The sequence below is a fragment of the Oncorhynchus mykiss genome, chromosome 17, assembly GCF_057628025.1.
Source record: "Oncorhynchus mykiss isolate SJ-2025 chromosome 17, ASM5762802v1, whole genome shotgun sequence".
NCBI lineage: Eukaryota > Metazoa > Chordata > Actinopteri > Salmoniformes > Salmonidae > Oncorhynchus > Oncorhynchus mykiss.
Genome location: NC_143038.1, coordinates 33,343,904 through 33,359,867, shown reverse-complemented (window position 1 = coordinate 33,359,867; position 15,964 = coordinate 33,343,904). Strand labels below are relative to the sequence as shown.

Below are 15,964 nucleotides of genomic sequence, written 5' to 3'. Positions count from 1 at the left end.
CATCATCCCTCTGATCTCACAGATCTTCCTGGGCCCAGTCTAACAGTGATTCCTGCAGTCATCAAAGAGAGAGACTCAGTTCAGCTGAACTGTCAGACTCCTCCATCTGTCTCTGAGTGTTACTTCAAAATAGAGGGGAAAGTAGAATTCACCCTTCCATCACCCTGTCAACAGACACTCACAGGAACACTACTGGTGAGGTGGACAGGTCAGAGTTCACCAGCTGAGGTCAAAATACAATGTCAATACAATAATAAAGGTTCACAGTTTAGATCCATATACAGTGAGCCTTCAACAGTCACAATTCAGGGTAAGAAGACTATTTGAATGATTGTAAACAATGTACTGTTGTGCCATCATTACCATGTTCCTCTTTTGACATGTTATCATACTGTGCGTTGTCATAATCTATTACATGAAGCAATCAAGCAATATATTATATACCCTTAATTTCCCATACTGTCGCTGCATAAAGTAAATGACTCAATATCCTTAAGTCTGAAATAACAAGGAGGGATTAGACTATCAATACATTTCCCAAAACCACTAAATGCTAAATGCTTAATTCCCCTATTCTCACAGACATTCCTCAGCTGACAGTGAGTTCTACAGTCATCAGAGAAACAGAATCAGTTCAGCTGAGTTGTGAGACTCCTCCATCTCTCCCTGTGTCTCACTGTTACTTCTACATAGAGGGGAGGAAGAATCTTCCAGACTCATCCTGTACTCAGACACTCACAGGAACAGAGCTGCTCAAGAGGGCAGATCAAACGTTTCCAGATGTGGTCAAAGTGATGTGTTACTATGCTGTATGGAGGTCTCACACATCTCCTTTTAGTGACCCTGTCTCAGTCACTGTTCAGGGTAAGTAGGTGGTTTAAACAATGATACACTTCACTGTTATACCGTATTAATTATGCTCGTTCTGAAAATGAGATCTTCTGTCGTATTTCTTAAACGTCTTCATTTCACATAATGATAGGAATTACTGTACTTTGTACAAACATAAATTCTGACATAGTTGAACATTTTATTAATGGATTTTCCATATTGTTAGTATGGATGGATTACCTGTAATGTTTTTTAATTGGATCTTTCAAAGAGACCCACCTCCTCCCAGGCTGACAGTCAGTTCTACAGTCATCAGAGAGAGAGACTCAGTTCAGCTGAGCTGTCAGACTCCTCCATCTGTCTCTGTGTCACTTCTACACAGAGATGAGAGATCCTAAATGCTCACCCTGTACAAGTTCTCTCACAGGGACTGAGCTGTTCTCGTAGGCAGGTCAAAGTTAATCTGCTGAAATCAAACAGATGTTTTTACACAGTAGAAACTCACTATCCATCGATGCAAAGTGGTTCTGTTTCTTACTATTCTTGGTAAGAAATGTTAAATTCAGATTGTCTTTAATGATTCTGTTGAAATCACAATCTCATCCAATTTCATTTCAAAATAGTTGTTGTGAAGACAATAAATATTTGAAATGTATATGTCAAAAGTAGAGTTCTTAGATCCCACGCAAACAACCACCGAGAGGCCAAAGTGCAATCAAAGGTTCTTTATAAACTCAGTTTACACAGTAATACACAGTATCACTACGACCCTATTTGAAACTTATAAATAGGCTGGGATTTAGGGCAATATGTTAACTAGAAGCAATGAGCCAAAATAACACAGCAGTTGACTCCCGATCAGTGGCCAAACAGTTCTACCCGAACAGGGTTCTTTCTCCAGAGCAGGGATCGTTAGTTGATGGCTGGTCTGGTAGTCGATTGCTGGTTTGGTGTTCAATGGTAGGTCACCTTCTGTCCCTCGCTCCTCACCGGCCTGGTTGAGTGGTAGAGTTCGGTGTAGCCTCTCAGATGCGTCAGGTGTGTCCTCCGTGTCTGTAGTCGTGGGAAACAAAAAACATACAATTAGAGCATGTACTGGCCAACATTTGGGGTCACACTCACATGTTCGAAGCAAGCACTTTCCTTAAGTAGTGCTGTAGAGAGTTTTGTGATTTGTGTCTTTCCTACAGCAGGGGACCAGGGAGAGGTGCAGCGAGTCGGTCGAAAGGTCCCTGGCTCAGCTCCTTTTAACTCTAGTTCTGGGGCGTTTAGCAATTAGTTTGGGGAGGGAGGCGGTGATAGAGAATTGGCAACAGCTGTCTCAATGTCACTTTAGTCCATGATAATCTGTGGAATCACGGCACACCATACAAGCCAGCAAAATAGTCAATGCGATTCAATTTGATTTCACACGTGAGAATGTAAGGAATTAAGTGAAAGGTAATCGTTGTAAACACACAGCACACATGATTAAATGGCACTCATGAACAGGAATGATATCAAATAAGACATGCTGATATGTAATATAAAGAGAATGGCAGGCTCTCGGTGAGTAAGAGTCACTGTCACTTGTGACATATAAACTCAGCAAAAAAAGAAACGTCCCTTATTCAGGACCCTGTCTTTCAAAGATAATTCGTAAAATTCCAAATAACTTGCAGATCTTCATTGTAAAGGGTTTAAACACTGTTTCCCATGCTTGTTCAATGAACCATAAACAATTAATGAACATGCACCTGTGGAACGGTTGTTAAGACACTAACAGCTTACAGACATTAGGCAATTAAGTTCACAGTTATGAAAACATAGGACACTAAAGAGGCCTTTCTACTGACTCTGAAAAACACCAAAAGAAACATGCCCAGTGTACCTGCTCATCTGCGTGAACGTGCCTTAGTCATGCTGCAAGGAGGCATGAGGACTGCAGATGTGGCCAGGACATAAAAATTGCAATGTCCGTACTGTGAGACGCCTAAGACAGCGCTACAGGGAGACATGACGGACAGCTGATCGTCCTTGCAGTGGTTGTTACACGTGGTCACGTGTAACAACAACTGCACAGGATCAGAACATCCAAACATCACACCTGCGGGACAGGTACAGGATGGCGTTCCGCGCAATCCCTCCATCAGTGCTCAGACTGTCCGTAATGGGCTGAGAGAGTCTAGACTGAGGGCTTGTAGGCCTGTTGTAAGGCAGGTCCTCACCAGACATCACTGGCAACAATGTCACCTATGGACACAAACCCACCATCGCTGGACCAGAAAGTGCTCTTCACTGACGAGTCGCTGTTTTGTCTTTATCGTGAAGGAACGAGCGTAACACAGAGGCCTGTACTCTGGAGCAGGATCAATTTGGAGGTGGGGGGTCCGTCATGGTCTGGGGCGGTGTGTCACAGCATCATCGGACTGAGCTTGTTGTCATTGCAGGCAATCGCAACGCTGTGCGTTACAGGGAAGACATCCTCCTCCCTCATGTGGTACCCTTCCTGCAGGCTCATCCTGACATGACCCTCCAGCATGACAATGCCACCAGCCACACTGCTCTTTCTGTGCGTGATTTCCTGCAAGACAGGAATGTCAGGGTTATGCCATGGCCAGCGAAGAGCAAGAATCTCAATCCCATTGAGCACGTCTGGTACCTGTTGGATCGGAGGGTTAGGGCTAGGGCCATTCCCCCCAGATATGTCCGGGAACTTGCAGGTGCCTTGGTGGAAGAGTGGGGTAACATCTCACAGCAAGAACTGGCAAATCTGGTGCATTCCATGAGGAGGAGGTGACTTCAGTACTTAATGCAGCTGGTGGCCACACCAGATACTGACTGTTACTTTTTATTTTTTTACCCCCCCCCCCCCCCCCCCCCTTTGTTCAGGGACACATTATTCCATTTCTGTTTGTCACGTGTCTATGAAACCTGTTCAGTTTATGTCTCAGTTGTTGAATCTTGTCATGTTCATACATGATTGATCGGCTATGAAAAGCCAACTGACATTTACTCCTGAGGTGCTGACTTGCTGCACCCTCGATAACTACTGTGATTATTATTATTTGAACATGCTGGTCATTTATGAACATTTGAACATCTTGGCCATGTTCTGTTATAATCTCCACCCGGCACAGCCAGAAGAGGAAGAGGCCACCCCTCATTACCTGTTTCCTCTCTAGGTTTCTTCCTAGGTTTTGGCCTTTCTAGGGAGTTCTTCCTAGCCACCGTGCTTCTACACCTGCATTGCTTGTTGTTTGGGGTTTTAGGCTGGGCTTCTGTACAGCACTTTGAGATATCAGCTGATGTGAGAAGGGCTATATAAATACATTTGATTTGATTCGATTCATACAAATATTTACACATGTTAAGTTTGCTGAAAATAAATGCAGTTGACAGTGAGAGGACGTTTCTTTTTTTGCTGAGCTTACATTACATTCAAATATTGTGATACAAAAAGGAGTCTCTGTCCTCCGCTCTTCCTTCCAAAACCAGACATTACAGTCAATTTTGAAGGGTACTTCAACATCATCTGTTTGATTCCTGGATCCGTCAGTCCTTACACCACCTGTATGTTGGAGAGGAGAGCCAGCCATCCTTCACAGAAAAGATGTGGAAAGAAAAAAGCAAAGGTTCCAAACAGGGGTTCTGTAGATTCACTGTAAATGAGAGGGAGTAAGGAGGTGAGCTGTGACTACAGAGTGAGCTCAGGACCAAACTCTCTCTCTCCACGCAGTGATGGGAAAGATTTGCACATGAGTCATTATCAATAAAATATATCAGGGGTTCTGTAGATTCACTGTAAATGAGAGGGAGTAAGGAGGTGAGCTGTGACTACAGAGTGAGCTCAGGACCAAACTCTCTCTCTCCACGCAGTGATGGGAAAGCTTTGCACATGAGTCATTATCAATAAAATATATCAGGGCTGCTGGTCTTCATGATCTGACTCACTTTTATTTCAGCATCTTCTTAGTATGACTATATTAATTCTGACCAACAATCTAAATACCACATTTCAATCCCAAATTATTTCAGATCTGGTGAGAGTTCACATCAGTGATCCAACAACTATACAGACACCTTCTATAGCAGGTAGGCTCCACATTTGGGCTTTTAAAGCAAAGCAAGTTTAAGCAATAAGAATAGTTGTGTTAATGTGTAAATGAAGCTGTTCTGTTAGATAATTAAGCTGTTCTATAGATATGACACCAGCCTCAACACCAACGCCTGGGATCATCAGCACAAGTATTATAATGTCTGTGTTCATCTAGTCGAGTGTTTAGATCGTATCTATGCTCTGTTAGGCTTCTGCTGTTAGATGACATAGTAACTTTATTCTAGGAAGCTGTCAACAACAATCAACACCTTATCTGCCCTGAAAGACTTGATCACCTTATGAATTGGTCTTATCATCTCTATAATGAGGAGAAATCTAATCTACCAGGGCAGGAAGCAATCTGTCCGTAGTGATTTTATAGTCCTACTTTTCCCACTTTGAATAGACAAGTCATGAAGGTATTTCAAAAGGCCAACAACACCATGATGATCATTAATACAATCATTAATCAAATTCTAATTTCATTAATATGTGTTTTCTCAGTGAGTTTGACTCCAGGTCCTAGATCTACTTTGCCTCCCAGCACAACAGTGAGTCCTACAGAAGGTGTGTTGGTCCTCTAAATGACCATAAAATTAAGTGACCCAAATGTGAATGTAAAACCTTATTCTTGTGTAATCATATTGCTTCCCACTAGTTTCAACTGTTACTTGTACCTTTACCCCAGACACCACACTGATACCAACTACCAGTAAGTAGATCCACCAATTATAACTTAGTTTGCAAATACAATATCTTTGTTCACATTCATTCACTAAAGCTCTGACCGGTTAACTAATAAATATATTCATAGCTGCTTGTATTTTCAGTCCAGATTTTTAACCACTTTTAGTCCATCTGATTTGTAGGTAATGTGTAGTGTACTTCTCTTCATGCTTATTGAAAGACCTTAGATATTACATTCACTTTCATTTGTTCTTGTGTAATATGAGTAATATCTTCTCACCAGGTTTGACCTCCCCTTTGACCCCTAGCAGGGCAGTGAATCCTTCATCAGTTCTCCTAATCATCTTTATCTAGTTAGCAAATATAAGTAAAACAAATAGAGTAGCTTTATCTTCTCCATGTTTTGTTTTTCCACATCACAAATTTGCCTCATTACAAAAAGAGGTTGATTTTTGATTGATTAAAATCAACCCATTTAGATGTATTTTTTATAATCAGATCCAATGATTTGTTTTGCATCAGGGTCGACTGTTTGCTGTACTTTGACCACTGACACCCCAGCGAGTCCAACTAAAAGTAAGTTTAGCCAATAGGTTTATTTTAGTTTGCTAAATATTTTTGTCTATTAAAGCATAAACCAATTTTTCAAATGTAGCCAAATGTAAATTCAGTCAAGGCATTAGGATTAATCAAACAATTTGTCTCTTCTTAGAAATATTTACATAACTCTGTTATTAAGTTGTCCTTCTCTCTTGCATGTGCCCAGGAGGTCAAAGCTCCACAGAAAGTGAAGTGGAATCAAACAGTCAAGAAAGCATTCTGGGTAAGTATCCTTTTCTAGTTGTCTTTTCTCACACATGAAAACAGAGCTGTGCACATTTTCTTAGAAGAACAAGAGCTGATGACCTCTCCCAATGTCATCATGTCACCAAATAGTGGGGCAATTATGGCAGGCAGCCGTGGGTGTGGCTTCTGGAGTGGGTGTGTTCCTGGTAGGGTTGACAGCTGTCTGTCTCTGCAGGAGGACCAGTGAGTACATTTGATTCTGCAAAACAAATCATTTGAAAATTTACCGTGCTAACATTAATGTAAGTGCCTTTGGCATGGATTCATTTATCAACTCATTTTGATCATATTGTATAGGTTAGACTATATTCAATGTAAATAATTTAGTCTCATTTCATTTTCAGAGAAAACCAATTCTCAGAGGTAAGAATTCCCTTATGAATATGATGCAGATTGTATCAACATTTAGTTCTGTATTGTCCATGATGAGATGTTCTTACCACAACCTTCTTATACTTTTATGTTGTACAGACCTACATCCAGACAGGATGATCACAGACAATGTATGTTCCTAACAAAATACATCAAACATACACACACATACGACAGAACTATATAATCACATGTACAAACACTGTAATTAAATTTTCATTGTGTTTCTGTTGTAGATGATTTGGTGTCTATGGGAGCGGTGAGCAGCAGAGTCATGGTGATTATTCTACATTACAGTGGAATCTGTACACATGTACCCTCTGACAGAGGAGGCTGGCGGGATGAGTTATAGGAGGACAGGCTCATTGTAAAGGCTGGAATGGAATTAATGGGACGAAGTCAAACACATTGAAACTACATGTTTGACTCCATTCCATTAATTCCATTTCAACAATTACAATGAGCCCGTCCTCCTATAACTCCTCTCACCAGCATCCTCTGCCCTCTGACTGTCGGATCTGAGGATCAAGACCTTAATGTTACATTAGTAGTGCTTCAACATATGAATGTTCAAAGTATCAAACTAACAGCTGTATTTATATGTCAATATTTCTAATTACCATATAAAGATGGATTTATTATTTATATTTGTATTTTTATTTATTACCAAATAAGATGTTTTTCACCAGATATAATTTCTTAATACATTAATTCATGTTAAACCTTGTAAATGTGTTCCTAAGTAGGTACAGAGTTCAGTCTTATAAACTATTTTTGATCAAATAACCTACATTTTGCATTGGACATGTAGACCTCAGAATGACGTGTAGACCTCAGAATGACACAAATCTGACGAACACTTCCTGTGATACAAAGGAGGGTGCCGTTCATGTCACGAGTTAGAGAATAGAATAGACAGACAGTTTGTTACGACTGGAGGATAAAACGCCTCTCTCTTCTCTCTCTTCTTCTCCCTCTCTCTCCACTACAGGTGGATTCAGGAGATGCTGGAATCGATTCTCAGATCACATCTGTACTGTCCACGTTCATGCCCTCAGGTTTGTCCCTCAGATCTCGGGACCATCTGCAAGTGCACAGCTACTGTACATGCTTAAACTTTGGGCCTAACCTTATCAACCATATCAAAATGCATATATGACACTTAAAACAGAAATGAATGTGTCAGAGCATCAGCAGTGTGAGAATAGAGCTGTAGATCTGCAGGGGGGTTTGAGACATGAGGAGAAGTGTGAAATGACATCAAGCCTTGTTACTTGCTCTTCTTCTGTTTGGCTGTTACTAACGCAAGAGGAACTCGACTAAGTAACACACATGCAATGTAGACATGTAATATACACATGATCCCCCCTCAAACACACACTCATACATACATACACAACCTCTTACTCATGGAATTGTCTCTCTGTGATGTGCAGGTCCCGTTGATGTGGATACACAGGCATTTGCAAATAAACATGTAAGTACAGCACAAATGTCCTATTCATTGTATTATATTATATTGTTATATTATTATAATTGTATATAGCATTGTTTTCACAGACAGGCTCACTCGAGGATAAAAGTATCTCTCTTTCTCTCACTGTGTTTTGACTTTCAGTTTAAGATTGGTCTTACATCCTCATAAAATACCCCTTATGAATTACATTTACTGTACTGTAGATTCAAAGCCCTAAAGTGAATCTGTTTATTTTCTCTAGTCTGATACGTACCACGTATACAGCTCTATCCCCGACAGACCAGCATCCTCAGCCCAGCCTGATGGGTTGTACAGTCTGCAGACACACTGAAACTACACCTCTGGCTTTCTGTATCTATGTCTCACACATCTCACACAAATTGTATTTTTTTATTTTTTTAATTCACCTTTATTTAACCAGGTAGGCTAGTTGAGAACAAGTTCTCATTTGCAACTGCGACCTGGCCAAGATAAAGCATAGCAGTATGAGCAGACAACACAGAGTTACACATGGAGTAAACAATTAACAAGTCACTAACACAGTAGAAAACAAAGGGGGAGTCTATATACAATGTGTGCAAAAGGCATGAGGAGGTAGGCGAATAATTACAATTTTGCAGATTAACACTGGAGTGATAAATGATCAGATGGTCATGTACAGGTAGAGATATTGGTGTGCAAAAGAGCAGAAAAGTAAATAAATAAAAACAGTATGGGGATGAGGTAGGTGAAAATGGGTGGGCTATTTACCAATAGACTATGTACAGCTGCAGCGATCGGTTAGCTGCTCAGATAGCTGATGTTTGAAGTTGGTGAGGGAGATAAAAGTCTCCAACTTCAGCGATTTTTGCAATTCGTTCCAGTCACAGGCAGCAAAGTACTGGAACGAAAGGCGGCCAAATGAGGTGTTGGCTTTAGGGATGATCAGTGAGATACACCTGCTGGAGCGCGTGCTACGGATGGGTGTTGCCATCGTGACCAGTGAGCTGAGATAAGGCGGAGCTTTACCTAGCATGGACTTGTAGATGACCTGGAGCCAGTGGGTCTGGCGACGAATATGTAGCGAGGGCCAGCCGACTAGAGCATACAAGTCGCAGTGGTGGGTGGTATAAGGTGCTTTAGTGACAAAACGGATGGCACTGTGATAGACTGCATCCAGTTTGCTGAGTAGAGTGTTGGAAGCCATTTTGTAGATGACATCGCCGAAGTCGAGGATCGGTAGGATAGTCAGTTTTACTAGGGTAAGCTTGGCGGCGTGAGTGAAGGAGGATTTGTTGCGGAATAGAAAGCCGACTCTTGATTTGATTTTCGATTGGAGATGTTTGATATGAGTCTGGAAGGAGAGTTTGCAGTCTAGCCAGACACCTAGGTACTTATAGATGTCCACATATTCTAGGTCGGAACCATCCAGGGTGGTGATGCTAGGCGGGCATGCGGGTGCAGGCAGCGATCGGTTGAAAAGCATGCATTTGGTTTTACTAGCGTTTAAGAGCAGTCGGAGGCCACGGAAGGAGTGTTGTATGGCATTGAAGCTTGTTTGGAGGTTAGATAGCACAGTGTCCAATGACGGGCCGAAAGTATATAGAATGGTGTCGTCTGCGTAGAGGTGGATCAGGGAATCGCCCGCAGCAAGAGCAACATCATTGATGTATACAGAGAAAAGAGTCGGCCCGAGAATTGAACCCTGTGGCACCCCCATAGAGACTGCCAGAGGACCGGACAGCATGCCCTCCGATTTGACACACTGAACTCTGTCTGCAAAGTAATTGGTGAACCAGGCAAGGCAGTCATCCGAAAAACCGAGGCTACTGAGTCTGCCGATAAGAATATGGTGATTGACAGAGTCGAAAGCCTTGGCAAGGTCGATGAAGACGGCTGCACAGTACTGTCTTTTATCGATGGCGGTTATGATATCATTTAGTACCTTGAGTGTGGCTGAGGTGCACCCGTGACCGGCTCGGAAACCAGATTGCACAGCGGAGAAGGTACAGTGGGATTCGAGAAGGTCAGTGACCTGTTTGTTGACTTGGCTTTCGAAGACCTTAGATAGGCAGGGCAGGATGGATATAGGTCTGTAACAGTTTGGGTCCAGGGTGTCTCCCCCTTTGAAGAGGGGGATGACTGCGGCTGCTTTCCAATCCTTGGGGATCTCAGACGATATGAAAGAGAGGTTGAACAGGCTGGTAATAGGGGTTGCGACAATGGTGGCGGATAATTTCAGAAATAGAGGGTCCAGATTGTCAAGCCCAGCTGATTTGTACGGGTCCAGGTTTTGCAGCTCTTTCAGAACATCTGCTATCTGGATTTGGGTAAAGGAGAACCTGGAGAGGCTTGGGCGAGGAGCAGCGGGGGGGGCGGGGCTGTTGGCCGAGGTTGAAGTAGCCAGGCGGAAGGCATGGCCAGCCGTTGAGAAATGCTTATTGAGAAATGCTTATGCTTACATTCTTTCTCACACAACATCCTTTATTATCACTCATCCAGTTACTGTAAATAAGTTGATTAACAGGTAATATTTCTACTGTATTACACATGGACAACTGATTTCTGTTACATGTCTATCCATAATATCTCTTACTGTGTTAATATTTATATTTTGGAGGGGTACGGGGCATACTCCCCTTTGAGCATTTTTCTTATTTCTTCTCCCTAGTAAATGCTAAATCTACTGTATTTAAGTATATTATGTTGACTGTTTGATACCTTCTTCCATAACAGTTGGATACAATTATTGTCCTATTGTGTAAAACATAATCCACAACCAAAACAAACTGCAAATGCATACAAACTCAAGTTTGTTGAGTCACAAGCTTGATGCATTTATTGGGTGCGAAAAATTTAGGACCAAAATACATAATGCTTGACTACTTTAATACACTATAAATGAATTTGTCCAAATACGTATGACTTCTTGAATTGGGGGGACTATTTACATAAAGTGCTTTTATATCTAAATGGTAAAACATACAATACCTTCAGAAAGTATTCACACCGCTTGACTTTTTCAAAATGTCGTTATGTTACAGCCTGAATTTAAAATGTATGAAATTGAGATTTTTTTTATGTCCCTGGCCTACACACAATACCGCATAATGTCAAAGTGGAATTATGTAAAAAAAAAAAAATTAAAAAAAAATGTCATTAAGTATTCAATTACTTTGTTATGGAAATCCAAAATAAATTGAATAATAAATTGCATGGACTCACTCTGTGTGCAATAATAGTGTTTAACATGATTTTTATTGACTACCTCATATCTGTGCCCCACACATACAATTATCTGTAAAGTCGGTCAGTCGCGTAGTGAATTTCAAGAGATTTAACCAAAAACAACAGGGTGGTTGTCTAATGCCTCACAAAGATGGAAACTATTGGTTAAAAAAGCAGACATTGAATATCCCTTTGAGCAAGGTGAAGTTATTAATTACACATTGGATGGTGTATCAATATACCCACTCACAACAATAATACTGCCATCATTCATAACTTAGTTCCCGGAGAGGAAAAAACCCACTCAGAGATTTCACCATGATGCCCATGGTGACTTTAAAACAGTTACAGAGTTTAATGACTGTGATAGGAGAAAACTGAGGATGGATCAACAACATTGTAGTTAATCTACCAAACTAACCTAAATGACGGAGTGAAAAGAAGAAAGCTTGTACCTGTTTGCAGCAAGGCACTAAAGTAATACTGCAAAAACTGTGGCAAAGCAATTAACTTTTTGTCCTGAATACAAAAAGTTATGTTTAGGGCAAATATGATACAACACATTACTGAGTACCATTCTCCATATTTTCATGCACAGTGGTGGCTGCGTCTTGTTATGGGTATATTGTAATCATTAAGGGACTGGGGAGATTTTCAGGATAGAAAATAAATGTAATGGAGCTAAACACAGGCAAAGTGCTAAAGGAAAACCTGGTCGAGTCTGCTTTCCACCAGACACTAGGAGATGAATTCACCTTTCAGCAGGATAATAACCTAAAACACAAGGCTAAATATACACTGGAGTTGCTTACCAAGCATACAGTGAATGTTCCTGAGTGGCAGAGTTACAGTTTTGACTTGAATCTACTTCAAAATCTATGGCAAGACCTGAAAATGGTTGTCTAGCAATGATCAACAACCAATTGGACAGAGCTTGAAGAAATTTGAAAAGAATAATGGGCAAATGTTGCACAATCCAGGTGTGGAAAGCTCTTAGAGACTTAGAGACGCAGAAAGACTCACAGCTGTAATCGCTGCCAAAGGTGCTAATACAAAGTATTGACTCAGTGATGTAAAGACTTACAGTGCCTTGCGAAAGTATTCGGCCCCCTTGAACTTTGCGACCTTTTGCGACATTTCTGGCTTCAAACATAAAGATATAAAACTGTATTTTTTTGTGAAGAATCAACAACAAGTGGGACACAATCATGAAGTGGAACGACATTTATTGGATATTTCAAACTTTTTTAACAAATCAAAAACTGAAAAATATGGCGTGCAAAATTATTCAGCCCCCTTAAGTTAATACTTTGTAGTGCCACCTTTTGCTGCGATTACAGCTGTAAGTCGCTTGGGGTATGTCTCTATCAGTTTTGCACATCGAGAGACTGACATTTTTTCCCATTCCTCCTTGCAAAACAGCTCGAGCTCAGTGAGGTTGGATGGAGAGCATTTGTGAACAGCAGTTTTCAGTTATTTCCACAGATTCTCGATTGGATTCAGGTCTGGACTTTGACTTGGCCATTCTAACACCTGGATATGTTTATTTTTGAACCATTCCATTGTAGATTTTGCTTTATGTTTTGGATCATTGTCTTGTTGGAAGACAAATCTCTGTCCCAGTCTCAGGTCTTTTGCAGACTCCATCAGGTTTTCTTCCAGAATGGTCCTGTATTTGGCTCCATCCATCTTCCCATCAATTTTAACCATCTTCCCTGTCCCTGCTGAAGAAAAGCAGGCCCAAACCATGATGCTGCCACCACCATGTTTGACAGTGGGGATGGTGTGTTCAGCTGTGTTGCTTTTACGCCAAACATAACGTTTTGCATTGTTGCCAAAAAGTTCAATTTTGGTTTCATTTGACCAGAGCACCTTCTTCCACATGTTTGGTGTGTATTCCAGGTGGCTTGTGGCAAACTTTAAACGACACGTTTTATGGATGTCTTTAAGAAATGGCTTCCTTCTTGCCACTCTTCCATAAAGGCCAGATTTGTGCAATATACGACTGATTGTTGTCCTATGGACAGAGTCTCCCACCTCAGCTGTAGATCTCTGCAGTTCATCCAGAGTGATCATGGGCCTCTTGGCTGCATCTCTGATCAGTCTTCTCCTTGTATGAGCTGAAAGTTTAGAGGGACGGCCAGGTCTTGGTAGATTTGCAGTGGTCTGATACTCCTTCCATTTCAATATTATCGCTTGCACAGTGCTCCTTGGGATGTTTAAAGCTTGGGAAATCTTTTTGTATCCAAATCCGGCTTTAAACTTCTTCACAACAGTATCTCGGACCTGCCTGGTGTTCCTTGTTCTTCATGATGCTCTCTGCGCTTTTAACGGACCTCTGAGACTATCACAGTGCAGGTGCATTTATACAGAGACTTGATTACACACAGGTGGATTGTATTTATCGTCATTTAGGTCAACATTGGATCATTCAGAGATCCTCACTGAACTTCTGGAGAGAGTTTGCTGCACTGAAAGTAAAGGGGCTGAATAATTTTGCACGCCCAATTTTTCAGTTTTTGATTTGTTAAAAAGGTTTGAAATATCCAATAAATGTTGTTCCACTTCATGATTGTGTCCCACTTGTTGTTGATTCTTCACAAAAAAATACAGTTTTATATCTTTATGTTTGAAGCCTGAAATGTGGTAAAAGGTCGCAAAGTTCAAGGGGGCCGAATACTTTCGCAAGGCACTGTATATTCTGTCATCTGTCATCTGTGCTCCTTCCATAACGGTTTGATAAAATTTACAAAATAAAATATATTTGATCAAAATCGATAGATACAGACAATTAAAAATCAATAAATATATAACATATTCACAGTTTAATTTAAACTTACTCAGCACATCAGTCGCTCCTACAATGTGCAGTGTTGTAGACACATTCTAGCCGTTAAGTCCAATGACTGCGGAGTGGTTAAGATGTAAATGGTGTGAGAACACAACTTCATTACATTGTTTTCCAGTTAACATGAGCTTACATTCTGTTTCGATGCACACTTGAGCCCAGCGGTCAGGGATTATGGTGATGGCTTTGTTTGTTGAAAAGGGGTGGCTCCCCCCTCACCTCATATACACCGTACACACTGTGCATAGATCTTTCTATTGTGTTATTGACTGTACGTTTGTTTCTGTGTAACTGTGTGTTGTTTTTGTTGCACTGCTTGCTTTATCTTGGCCAGGTCGCAGTTGTAAATGAGAAGTTGTTCTCAACTGGCCTACCTGGTTAAATAAAATAAAATAAAAAATAAATCCCTCGTCAATGAGACCTTTAAGTTACAGTAAATACAAATCCTCTGTTTTTTGCTCCATTTGAAATGGTCTCTTCTGTAAAACAAAAAAGTAAGAAGAATAAATTGAATACAACCATTCCCTCACCTTTGTTAGTATTTTATATGATTTGATTTTGATCTTTATTATTCAAGATAATGCAAAATTATGTGCTGTTGTAAACGTCACATTTTCTGGCCAGTGGTAAAGATCAAGGTGCTATTTTTCTTTCAGTCCATATACAGTGCATTTGGAAAGTATTCAGACCCCTTGACTTTTTCCACATTTTGTTACATTGCAGCCTTATTCTAAAATGGATTAAATAGTCCCCCCCCCCATTAATCTACACATAATGACAAAGCAAAAACAGATTTTTAAACAAAGGCTTTTAGACAAACTGAACATTAGATTTTAAAAAGTATTCAGACCCATTACTCAGTACTTTTCTGAAGCACCTTTGGTAGCAATTACAGCCTCAAGTCTTCTTGGGTATGATGCTACAAGCTTGGCACACCTGTATTTGGGGAGTTTCTCCCATTCTTTCCAGAACGTCTCAAGCTCTGTTAGGCTGGATGGGGAGCGTCGCTGCACAGCTATGATCAGATCTCTCCAGAGATGTTTGATCGGGTTCAAGTCCGGGTTTTGGCTGGGCCGCTCAAGGACATCCAGAGACTTGGTAAACCTTCACCCCAGTCTGAGGTCCTGAGTACTCTGGAGGAGGTTTTCGTCAATAATCTCTCTGTACTTTGCTCTGTTCATCTTTCCCTTGATCCTGACAAGTGTCCCAGTCCCTGCTGCTGAAAAACATCCCCACGGCATGATTTTGCCACCACCATGCTTCACCATATCAAATAAAATTACATTTTACATAGCCCTTCGTACATCAGCTGATATCTCAAAGTGCTGTACAGAAACCCAGCCTAAAACCCCAAACAGCAAGCAATGCAGGTGTAGAATCACGGTGGCTAGGAAAAACTCCCTAGAAAGGCCAAAACCTAGGAAGAAACCAAGAGAGGAACCAGGCTATGTGGGGTGGCCAGTCCTCTTCTGGCTGTGCGGGTGGAGATTATAACAGAACATGGCCAAGATGTTCAAATGTTCATAAATGATCAGCATGGTCCAATAATAATGAGGCAGAACAGTTGAAACTGGAGCAGCAGCACGGCCAGGTGGACTGGGGACAGCAAGGAGTCATC

General features: G+C 41.1%; 1 protein-coding gene across 1 annotated transcript; it reads left to right on the top strand.

Moving 5' to 3' along the window:
- Positions 1-557: 557 nt before the first annotated feature.
- LOC149975913 (uncharacterized) lies at positions 558-8,677 on the top strand. Its single transcript, XM_090204183.1, has 13 exons — positions 558-864; positions 4,849-4,905; positions 5,414-5,476; positions 5,568-5,621; positions 6,119-6,172; positions 6,363-6,419; positions 6,533-6,625; positions 6,787-6,805; positions 6,914-6,945; positions 7,051-7,091; positions 7,806-7,872; positions 8,251-8,291; positions 8,533-8,677. The coding sequence occupies exons 1-13, from the start codon at positions 558-560 to the stop codon at positions 8,620-8,622; spliced, it is 975 nt and encodes a 324-aa protein (XP_090060309.1). The 3' UTR covers positions 8,623-8,677.
- Positions 8,678-15,964: the final 7,287 nt, after the last annotated feature.